Source organism: Hordeum vulgare, chromosome 5H (assembly GCF_904849725.1).
Source record: "Hordeum vulgare subsp. vulgare chromosome 5H, MorexV3_pseudomolecules_assembly, whole genome shotgun sequence".
In the NCBI taxonomy this organism is placed as follows: Eukaryota; Viridiplantae; Streptophyta; class Magnoliopsida; order Poales; family Poaceae; genus Hordeum; species Hordeum vulgare.
The window spans coordinates 582,843,659-582,855,063 of record NC_058522.1 but is presented as its reverse complement, the minus strand read 5'-3'; the positions used below and the strand labels follow the sequence as shown (position 1 = coordinate 582,855,063).

At 47.8% G+C, this 11,405-nt stretch overlaps 4 protein-coding genes across 4 annotated transcripts; 3 read left to right on the top strand and 1 right to left on the bottom strand.

Moving 5' to 3' along the window:
• Positions 1 to 1,340: 1,340 nt before the first annotated feature.
• LOC123399620 lies at positions 1,341 to 1,922 on the top strand. The gene has a single exon (XM_045094018.1). It carries the CDS (start codon positions 1,341 to 1,343, stop codon positions 1,725 to 1,727), a length of 387 nt encoding a protein of 128 aa, XP_044949953.1. The 3' UTR covers positions 1,728 to 1,922.
• Positions 1,923 to 2,159: 237 nt separating this feature from the next.
• LOC123395193 (protein NUCLEAR FUSION DEFECTIVE 2) lies at positions 2,160 to 3,092 on the top strand. Its single transcript, XM_045090135.1, has one exon. The coding sequence runs from the start codon at positions 2,363 to 2,365 to the stop codon at positions 2,885 to 2,887; it is 525 nt and encodes a 174-aa protein (XP_044946070.1). The 5' UTR covers positions 2,160 to 2,362; the 3' UTR covers positions 2,888 to 3,092.
• Positions 3,093 to 3,317: 225 nt separating this feature from the next.
• LOC123395191 (nucleolar protein 12) lies at positions 3,318 to 7,317 on the bottom strand. The gene is made up of 6 exons (XM_045090131.1): positions 6,665 to 7,317; positions 6,511 to 6,569; positions 5,536 to 5,605; positions 5,277 to 5,399; positions 5,019 to 5,147; positions 3,318 to 4,102 (listed from the first exon to the last, which is right to left on the bottom strand). Exons 1-6 carry the CDS (start codon positions 7,232 to 7,234, stop codon positions 3,653 to 3,655), a joined length of 1,401 nt encoding a protein of 466 aa, XP_044946066.1. The 5' UTR covers positions 7,235 to 7,317; the 3' UTR covers positions 3,318 to 3,652.
• Positions 7,318 to 7,536: 219 nt separating this feature from the next.
• On the top strand, positions 7,537 to 10,908 carry LOC123395192 (exosome complex exonuclease RRP46 homolog). Its single transcript, XM_045090134.1, has 7 exons — positions 7,537 to 7,777; positions 7,863 to 7,963; positions 8,905 to 8,925; positions 9,129 to 9,201; positions 9,294 to 9,361; positions 10,203 to 10,332; positions 10,424 to 10,908. The coding sequence occupies exons 1-7, from the start codon at positions 7,552 to 7,554 to the stop codon at positions 10,525 to 10,527; spliced, it is 723 nt and encodes a 240-aa protein (XP_044946069.1). The 5' UTR covers positions 7,537 to 7,551; the 3' UTR covers positions 10,528 to 10,908.
• The last annotated feature ends 497 nt before the right edge of the window (positions 10,909 to 11,405 follow it).

Here is an 11,405-nt window from a genome sequence, read left to right as displayed (position 1 = left end):
CAAATACGCATAAAACAACGTCGAACCTTAAGTGTGCAGACCCTGCGGGTTCGAGAACTATGTAGACATGACCCGAGAGACTCCTCGGTCAATATCCAATAGCGGGACCTGGATGCCCATATTGGATCCTACATATTCTACGAAGATCTTATCGTTTGAACCTCAGTGCCAAGGATTCATATAATCCCGTATGTCATTCCCTTTGTCCTTCGGTATGTTACTTGCCCGAGATTCGATCGTCAGTATCCGTATACCTATTTCAATCTCGTTTACCGGCAAGTCTCTTTACTCGTTCCGTAATACAAGATCCCGCAACTTACACTAAGTTACATTGCTTGCAAGGCTTGTGTGTGATGTTGTATTACCGAGTGGGCCCCGAGATACCTCTCCGTCACACGGAGTGACAAATCCCAGTCTTGATCCATACTAATTCAACTAACACCTTCGGAGATACCTGTAGAGCATCTTTATAGTCACCCAGTTACGTTGCGACGTTTGATACACACAAAGCATTCCTCCGGTGTCAGTGAGTTATATGATCTCATGGTCATAGGAATAAATACTTGACACGCAGAAAACAGTAGCAACAAAATGACACGATCAACATGCTACGTCTATTAGTTTGGGTCTAGTCCATCACGTGATTCTCCTAATGACGTGATCCAGTTATCAAGCAACAACACCTTGTTCATAATCAGAAGACACCGACTATCTTTGATCAACTGGCTAGCCAACTAGAGGCTTGCTAGGGACGGTGTTTTGTCTATGTATCCACACATGTAAATGAGTCTTCATTCAATACAATTATAGCATGGATAATAAACGATTATCTTGATACAGGAATTATAATAATAACCATATTTATTATTGCCTCTAGGGCATAATTCCAACAGTTGTTGCACTTAGTATCTTGGGATCCATTCGAGATGGAATGATCCACACACCCAATAACATAAGGTCAATGCTTTGGGACTCAACCAATATGGTATTACAAGGTATTATCGAATATCTGAGGTAACACTAAGCCTGATGGCTTGTGTTAGTATTAAACCTGATGGCCTGTAAAATAGCAGAGTCCCTCCTCAAGAAGAAAAAAAATACAAAATAGCAGAGGGTTGAGAATTAACTTCATAATACAATTAGCCAAAAGCGAGTCCAGGAAACTTGATAAGTCTGAATGCAATTAGCCTGGATATAGACACAGACGACTGCTCAAAGAGATAACGTTCTCTGCCTTATCTCTTCGTGTGTGCGTGTGTGACACAAACGAATCAACCGATTCGTATTGCCATCCGGTGTCGTCGGGCGAAACAATTACGTGGAGAGGGCAGCCATAGGCTATGCACGGCGCATCGTCCCGCAAGGAGCCGAGCCAGGATGGGTGGTGCTGGCTGCCGTCTTCGCCTACCGCCGCGTCGTGGGTGGCCGAGCGTGGAGATGGGGCGGACGTCGTCGTGACCAATGAACCAATCGTCGTGCGTCGGCCGTTGCCTGCCGACGTCAGACGCGGGCGTCGTTGGTCCATGCTCCTGAGGGCGCCGCGCTTTGCGCTGCCACCAGGACGGGTGCCGTCCGTTGCGCCATGGGTGGTTGTGGTGCGTGGAGGCGGGCTAGTTCCCCACGCGTCTGAGGGCGTTGCTGGCCGCCAGCTTATGCGCCTGAGGACACACCGATGCAGTGGCCGCGGGCTGGCCGAACCGCCGTTGCTCGGCTCTGCGTGGTTGTAGACCTTGGCGCTGGAGGGCGCCGCCATCATGGTTAGCCCCGCGATGGAGGCGACGCAGCCGGGCGCCTCGTGCACCTGCAAGCAGGAGGGCTTGCCCTTCGTCGTCGCGGAGTTTTCTTTCCTTGTGGCCTTCTACTCTTGACAGAGCAAGTGCGTGATAACGTGTTAGAGTAAAACGAGATTGAATGAAAATGAATGGACCAGCAATCCTCTTTTTATTGATTCTTAAGTATATATACATCTGAAAGAGGTGCAAAGAAGAGGTGTCTGTTTGGAGGCATCCCTCCAGAACAGGTGCCTATTGGCAATAGACATAAAAAGAAGACACGACTGTTCGGGTTGGACGTATCCTTTAAATTAATCTACTAATTAATTTCTAACACTTTCGATGGAAACCCGTCGTCGCTTCGAGTTTAGGCCAGGCCATAGTGACAGCTACGAGCGAGACCAATTTCCCCATGCCGCCGTGCCGATGGGTCATCGGGCCCGAGTCCAGCCCGGCCCATACACAGCCCGATGCCCAGTCCCGCACCACGTCGTCAACCAGAGAGAGAAAGAATCGCCACGTCGGTACGTACATCACCCTTTCCCCTCCAAGTCTCCCGCACTTGACCACCCAAACCTAGCAGACCAGCAATGGCGCCCCCGCCGCCGGCAACCACCACCCTCGCCGCCGCCCTCCTCATCCTCGTCTCCGTCTCCCTCGCCACGGGACTCGAATCGTCTCCGTTCGACGCGGCGCTGGCGGCGCTGCAGGGCCGGATCGGCTACGCGTTCCAATCCCCAGACCTGCTCCGCCGCGCGATGACGCACGCCTCCTACTCGCGCGAGAACGGCCGGGCTTTGGCGGTGCTCGGCCTGGCCGCGGCGGAGTCGGCCGCCGCGCTGCGGGCCCTCGCCGCCGACCGCGACGCCCCGGCCTCCGCCGTCTCCCGCGCCGCGCGCGACGCCGCGGGGGAGGCCGCTTGCGCCACGGCGGGGGCCCGCGCGGGCATCCCGGCCGTCGTGCGCGTCGCCGGGTCCACCAAGGCGTCGGCGCCGCCCGTGGTGTGCGGCGCACTCCGCGCGCTCCTCGGGGCCGTCGCCGTCGACAACGGCACCGCCGACGCCGCCGCGGAGGTCTTCTGGCGCCTCAACGCCGCAACCCCCGCCGACATGTGACGCGGGTACGAGTAGATCGTTCAAGACGGTTTGCACTTGCACATCAGTGTTCACAAGTGCTACAGAGTACTACTACTATGTTTGAGGATAAGTGAAGCTGCAATCAAACTCGTATGTAAATTATGAACTGCCACCTAGAGCTTGGATGAAAATCATGAACTTGGACTTCGATTTTGTATGCAAATTATGAAATTCCACTTCGATTTGTGCTGTTGTTTGGTGTGATATCCATCCAGATCCAGGAATGCGCCATCCAATTTCTGATTTCAGATGGATCATGGAGCAAAAGAGTTCCTTGTCAAATTCAGTAAACCTAAACCCATGTTTGATGTTGAGAATCAAATGTTTCTACTGCATTTGGCACTGCCAAACAATCTCTCTGTTGCATCTGCACTCAAACCACAACAAGAATTATGGAATGGAGAAAGTATTTACCAAGACAATTGATTTTTTATTTTTTACCAAACATGCTACTTGTAGTTGTATCACTTGATTGACATGGACCAGCATGAGAACAAGCAAGGCAAAAATGGTGTCAGTACATGATGTTTACATAGATAAGCATCATCTTGACATTAGCACAGGGGCTAAGACTCCAAAGGCAAGTACCAAATGACTACACCCGACTCTTCTCCGCATTACATTAGCAATGTCAACCTCGTATTTTTTTTTCCCTCGCCGAACCAAAGGCCATCAGGGATTCATTTCATCCAAAACCTCACACTCCTACTACGAAGTGAAGCGAACGATCCATCACAGGGACGGCTACTTCCTCGCCTTCTTGCTGCGGTGCGTGTTCTCGGGTGTCGGGCCATCCTGCTTCCGTTTCTTGGTCAGCTGCTTCGCCTTCCTTGCTGCCACTGCGGGCCGCTTAGATTTGCGGGCACTCTCGCTTTGTCCCGTCTCACTAGGCCTTCCCTGCTGATTCCCTTGGTTGACGGGGCGCCGGGCCAGCTTCACCTTCTTCACGACGCCAGATTTGGTCGACTTCAGGCCTTGGTAAGACAGACTCGCCGGGGCCTTGCGTTTCTTGCTGTCGCTGCCTTCGCGGGACTTGCTGCCTGGCGTAGAAGGGGTCTTCTGTTTTGGAGTGCCGCGTGTTTTCCCAGCAACCGTCTTCTTTGGTGTCGCGTCGGCTGCTTTTGCATGGGTGAGCCTCAAAAAGCGATCTCTAATCTTAAGGCCCCGTTTTTTGACAACGGAGTTAGCAGCTTCCTGCATAACACACATTGAAACAATTATGAGATCCTGATGAGATAACAATGCATGGAGATAATGTGGAAAATTGTTCAAAGCATTTCACAAGATGATAACCAAAGGTCATTATAAGATGTTATCTTCATCAGAATAGTATCATACGGTATATAATCAGAGGATAAAAGAAATGAACCGGCTAGGCAATTCTAGTAAACAGATGCAATTGACAAGCCAGGATCACAATAGGCCTTCAAAGTAGCAGATATTGTTACCAAGCATGAATGAAGTTTACTACTCTTAGCTAGTACTACCTCCGTCCGGAAATACGTCCTAGAGATGAATGTATCTAGACTTATTTTAATTATAGATACATCCATTATATGCATTTTTAGGACAAGTATTTTCGGACGGAGGGAGTATTACTTTTATACTACACTAGAGTCAAAAACGCTCTTATATTATGGGACGGAGGGAGTAGTTTATAATTGAATTAGACACTTTTTTGGACAAAACTTTGTAAACTTGTCATGCTAACAAGATTCTATCATTTTTTTCGTCCTGCTCAGTAGGTAAAAGATAAGCAACACTGAATGAACATTGTAAGACACAGCCTGGATACAAGAGAACTCAGTGGATAGATATGCAGTTCAGCATGTATCAGGCTGAGTCCACAATTGGCTTAAACATTTACAACCCTGCTTATAACTGATGTTCCCTTTGTAAAATATGCAGTTCAGCAAGAAAATCTTCAACTTATCCTTAACCGTACGACATGACTAACGATGCTATCTTTCAGTAATGTTTTGCACAATCATGTAAAGTAAAACAAATTAACTATCCATAAACTTCTTATGCACCCGACAAACTTTTGACTGTTGCACAGAATTAGAACTCAGAATAACACAAAAAGAAATAGGAAGGATAAGAATTATACCCTTGTTTTGAATAGAACATAAGCGATACCCTTTCCAAGGCTTGAATCTGGATCTCTGACAACACGTATAGCTTCAACATCACCTTGTGGTCCACTGGGACCGCAGAACAGCTGGTAGAGCTCCTCATCCTGATGTGCCACCAAGAAGCAAAGTTGACACTGGATACTTAGTTTATGTGGACATTGTGGTGTTACTGCTATCATTTCTTTAAAAAAGAACAACAAAGAGCCATACAAGAATGGACACATCATACATACCTTTACATCGAATGGAAGGTTACCAACAAACACTGTCCTCTTTCTGTCATAAAGAGGTCCTTCTCCTTTTAGCTTTTTACGAGGCGGACACGCCATGTCAACACGGATGTGATTGCCATTGAACTAGAAGATTCAAAATTCATATATATATACATTGTATTATTAGATATAAGACATGACACAGAAAGTTCTTAAAGATGTACTTAAGCTTTAAGAAGTAATTTCTTATCGGTTGTAACTTGTAAGACAAGGAACACACCAGTGCCATATTATGAGATAAAGCTGTCCGCGCACACTGCTCATCTTTGAAGACGATGTAGGCATGCACACTGCAAAGGATATAAGAAGATAAGAGTTTGAAAAGCAACAGGCATACAGTATGTTTGTGGCACAAAACAGCTAAACAACTCCTTGTGTTCCATCATCGTCTTACAACATAGTGGTCTATTAATTTGGACACATATCAAGTGGCGGTACTATTTATACCAAGAACACGAAAGCTATGAAAACGCATACAAATTCTGTGTAGGATGTGCCTTTCTGGTGTCACTGTGCTAGATATTTGTGCGCCAGCTCAGTACCATATAGCATAAGCATCATAACAGCACAGAGGGACTAAACTAGAAATGAAAACGATGAGTTACTTTGTTTTATTATGGAAAGTAGTATATGGAGAAAAAAAAAAGGAATTATTACATAGATGTGTGAACAAGGGACTGCAATAGTTTCACCGAAACAAACCAATTTCCATGCAAAAATTACTTTCATAACCTTTGGATCCCAACTCCTGAGCTATGGCTATTCTGGTTTATTTTTACTCAAAATTATGTGATGCTGAATATTACTTAGATACTTTTATCTTTCAAGTATCAACAGGAACTAAATAGAACATAATAACATATGCATATTAACAGCTCGTAAAATCAAAGGATAAAAATGCAGCACCAAGTTAAAATGAAGGCCATTTAAATGTACAGAGGAATAATTAGTCATTGCAGGAGTAGCACAGAAAGACCGAGCCCTAATAACAGGGGAAGTCCTGAATTTCTAATTGCAGTCAGGTGCTTGTTACATTAAGAAATTCCAACTGAAATTTTATGGCAAACAGAACAAAGCAGATAACAAAATGATCTAGTAATTATCCAACTATAGCATGAATTCCACTTGTTAGACAATAATGACCCGAACAATGCATCGCTAGCAATCCATATTATATGTAACGCAATGCACTCACTTGTCGACCGAGTCATTGATCTTCCCTTTGATGACGGCCCCCTTCCGCGGAATCTTGGTCTGCAGCGAGCACACAAACAGATGACCGATTAGCACACGAAGGCGAAAAAACCATCCCCAATAGCACAAGAAGGGACCCAATGAACGGCACTGACGTCGCCGAGGGGCACGGAGCGGATCCTGACGGAGTCGACCACGCCGAAGGTGGCGAACTCCTTGGTGAGCGCCTTCTTCTTGGTCCGCAGCGGCAGGTTCCCGACGAAGACGGTCCTGAGCAGCTTGCCCTCGTCGTCGAACGCCTCGTCCTCCTCCCCCCCGGAGGCCACCGCCTCGACGTCGTGGGTCGCCTTCCTCTTGGCCCCGACCACCGGCCGCGACCGCACCTCCTCCTCCGCGGGCGCCGCCCCCAGCGTCCGCCGCTCGTACCCGGCCTCCACCTCGTCCCGCTTCCTCTTGCGCCGCGCTGGCGGCCCCTCCCCCTCCCCTTCCTCGCCCCGCTTCCTCCGGGACGGCTCCACGGCCTCCGCCTCCGCCTTAGCCTCGGGTCGCTTCGAGGGCTTGCGCGCCGGCGTGGGGACGGCGGATGCAGGGGTTGGCGGGGGAGCGCGGGGGGGCTCCTCCGGGGCGGACTCCTTGCGGCGGAACGGGTTGTCGGCGGAGAAGAGGGAGCGGACGGCCGCCGCCTTGGCGTCGGGCTCGGCGGCCTCCTTCCCCTTCCTCGCCATCTCCCCCGTCCTCGTCGTCGGCGTTCTGCGGCGGCGGCGGCGGCGAGGAGAAGCAAAAAAGGTCGGAAATTTATGTGGCCCGGACGGTGGGCAACCACCCAAGCAAACCCTCCGAAAATAGACGTGCGGCCCGGAGGGTCCCGAGCGACGGCAACCGTCCGATCTACCACGGACGGTCCAGATCGTCTCTGCCCCTGCCGCGAGCCCCTCATCAGGCGCGGGTGGCGAGGAGGCCCGGCAGAGCGCTCCAGGGTTTAGCAAGCTAGCTAGGGTTTGGTCTCGCCGCGCCGCCGCCTACGCCGTGAGGGAGGGGAGGGATGGAGGGGGGAGGGGAGCGGGCGGGAGGGAGGAAGGCGAACCAGCTGAGGGCGTACTCGTGCACGCGGAACCCGCTGGAGCGGGCGCACGGGTCGGCGCGGTGGGCGCAGGGCGACACGGTGGTGCTGGCGGCGGTGTACGGGCCCCGGCCGGGCACCCGCAAGGGGGAGAACCCCGAGAAGGCCTCCCTCGAGGTCGTCTGGAAGCCCAAGACCGGCCAGATCGGTCAGTGTTCCTCGCCACCTCCTGCTGGCCGTCTCTCGAGTGCTCTTTCATTTTCACCGCCGGCGGTGCTTGTTTGTGTTGGCAGGGAGGCAGGAGAAGGAGTACGAGATGACGCTCAAGAGGACGCTGCAGAGCATCTGCCTGCTCACCGTCCACCCCAACACCACCACCTCCATCATTCTTCAGGTCAAGCATCCTTCCTCTGCTTCCACTTGCTCTGCTTTTTTTTTGCTTTCTTCTATACGCATGTGCCAGGATTGCCCGGCTGTTTATAGCTCATTGTCTGTGATGCGTAGCCTTAAATGCGCATCGTGTCGTTTTGTATCGTCGCGACGATGGCCCATTTAGCCTACCTGATGACCGTGTTTCTCGGAATGGAGATCTTGTGGTTACACAATGAGCCCGCTAGTTGGGATACAAATCGCATGTCTCTGCTCGCGAAACGCACAAGAATGATGCAATGACTATCACAGTCACTACGATGGAGTTTCGCTACGGAATGCAGTCCTTCCTGTATACATGAGTGGAAACAAAATGTGCTGCTGCGGGAAATGGCTGCACTAGGCGGAGTTAGGTTCTGCAACCGTTGTTGCAAGTTGAAACTCTTTCTCGGCACTTCAAGCTTTGCTGTTTTCAAAGAACTGGTGTATCATTCACACCGTGGCTTATATTGTTTTATCATTCACACTGTGGCTTATATTGTTTTATCCCACCCATGCTTATTTCTACAGCCTTATGCATCGTGCTGTCAAGAAGATTAGCCCATTTAGCCTACATGATGACTTTTTCTTTTCTTTTCGAAGGGGCAATATTGTGGGCTCACTAGTTGGCTATGAATCTTATGTCTGCGCTTGCGAAACACAGAAGATGTAACAACTAGGATGGCCACTACCATGGGATTCCACTAGGGAATAATTTGAAATGTGTTCCTGTATACTTGTAAGGAACATGCTGCTGTTGGAAATGGCTGCACTTGGCGGGGTTAGGTTCTGCAACCATTGTTGCAAGTTGCAACTGGCTGTTTTTGAAAAACTTAATTAATGCTGTTGATCGGGTCTTTTGTAATTAATGTGTCATTTCATTGCATATATTGTCTTATCTCATCTTGCTTATTTCTATTTTTGCAGGTTATGGGTGACGATGGTTCTGTATCCTTTTTACCGTTATATATCTCACCATAGTGTTCTGAGTTATGAAACGTGTTTCTTTGTCTTGCACTGCCTTGCAAACCGTTTTTGTTGGCTGTAATGGTGGGCAAGAACTGGTGGAAGTTTCAATATGCATTGCAAATTGACAAATTCTGAATATCTGTATCTTATTTCAATAAAGAGTAACCCTTGACAGTACTTAGCTTCTTCCATGTGCAATTAATGCTTCCTGTGCTGCCCTTGTTTTTGCTGGCATCCCCATGAAACATCTTGCTGGTAAGTTTACTAATTTATGTATGTTCACTGAGGCATCTTGCGGGTATTTTCAATGATTTCTCTATGTTCACTGACAAGATTATGTGCTGTAGTTGCAATTGGCTGCGGAGTGTTGCCCGATGGTTCTGTGATTTTGGACACAAGCAAGGCAGAAGAGCAGGTATATAGAATTGTTCTTTTCATCTCAACTCCACTCTGAAATGGAAGTACAGAATTTATCTGATTCCTCCACTAGGAATTTTCGACCTTTTTTTTTAGGGAAAGACCATCATGGCTAGCTTTATTAACTTAAGCAACAATTACATCGTTTGCCAGGACAGGAATCATCCAGTCTGGAGGGTCATCCACTCAATCACAGGAAATTTTATTCGAATAACTAAATCTAGCTAGCTTATGTGAGACGCCATTAGCTTCTCTTTTACAATGCCATAAAATGGCCTTCCCTATCAAGTGTCACATCGAGACATTCTGCATAGACTGCAGTTGCCGGGTCCCACCATTGTAATTCACGAGTACAGAAGTTAATCACCTCGAGTGAGTCTGACTCAGCAGCCACCACATTACATCCAATCGAGGGCTAGAAGTAAGCCATCCCTCATAGCTTCAAAGCTGAGACACTTTTTTTCCGATTGGTGGGAGTACTTTATGTTTACATGATGCATAGCATAAAATTTTCTAGTCTATCAGAAGTATTGTTTTAGTCTCATGGTCACTGTAAGTGGGGCACTGCCATTAACAACTGTTTCCTGAGATCATGTGATTTACTTTTTGATGGTGTTTAGTGTACTTCCAAGTGCTGACGCCAACAAAAATATTAACTGCACATGTTGATTGTGCATAGTTGACAAATTGAAATATTGTGTTACTTGTTTTTCTAATGTGTTGTTCTTCAAGATCAAAGTAATTTTTTCCAGTGCTTCCATTACCATAAGAACTTTTGTAGAATAATATTTCAGTACCACAGGAACTGAAATATTGTTGTTTGTCACAACCTGCTGCAGCAATTGAAATCGTTTGCTCACCTTGTGTTCCCGAATTCAAGCAAGTCTGTCGATGTGAAAGAACCACAGCAGAAAGATGGGCAGTCTGAACGGGGCTTGATAACTTCCATCACCCATGGAGTGATGTCCCGTACGGTTCTATCTGGCTCGTGCCTTGGATTTCTGTGTTTGTCTTGGCCTTCTTTGCTGTTCTAATCCTGGTCTGTTTCATTTGTATCCAGAGGACGATTACTTCAACTGTATAGAGAGGGGTCTTGCCGCATCCGCGCGGATCTCGGATTTCATGAGGACCACCTTGCAGAAGCACACACCTGAGTATCTCTGAGAGAAAAGCGTCGAAACTTGGCGTGATTTAGTGGACAGGTCGCGTTGCAAACATAGCGCCTTGGTGACTTTGGGGCGTGGTTGTGTTGGCATGGAAATCATGCACGAGGAACAGTTTTGCAGGAAAATGCAGCACTAGCTTCATTTTGGAATGTTGAACCACTGAAACATATATCAGTTCTTGCCCTGTAGAACCTTAATTATCTGTTGTCACCCATGTTGTGCTGATCGAATAGAAAGGGTTGTTGGGGCTATGTATGTACATTTTTTGTGCATATATAGCCATCGACTCCACAAGAATATAGCATCAACTTGATTCAGCAGGTAGTTTCATGTACTAAACTGTTGCGGCACATGTGAATGTGGTTGGTGTTTATTCTGATGTTTTACCTGTTGGCTGAACTATCCTCGCGCTCGCAGCACATCATGAGAGTGATGACACGGTTGAATTGTCCATAGTTGTTGTGATGGTGGATTATTGCACAAGTTCTAAGCTGTTGTCCAGTTATTGCTGATCATGTCTTAGCAATTCCACTCCACATTGAGATCGTCTTCTGTGGTAGGTCACAGACATAGAAGCATATCGGAGTCTTTTCTGCTTCATTACCATCCAGCCCATTTACAAAAGAATTAGGAGTGGTTAAAAGTACGAACAATAATCAGCAAAAGTCCACTACAGACAGGCCTTCATGAGAATCAAGGTTTTTTCTTCCTCCACCATTTGCGGTACATGATGAGACCATCAGCGAGCAGAATCACTTACAATAAATAAAATAATAAAAAGGAACAGATTAATAACTTTGACCTCAAAGGGGGATTTTTCTTTTTCATGGTTGGCAAAAGAAAAACTAGAAACAAACCCTCGTGCTAAGGAACATC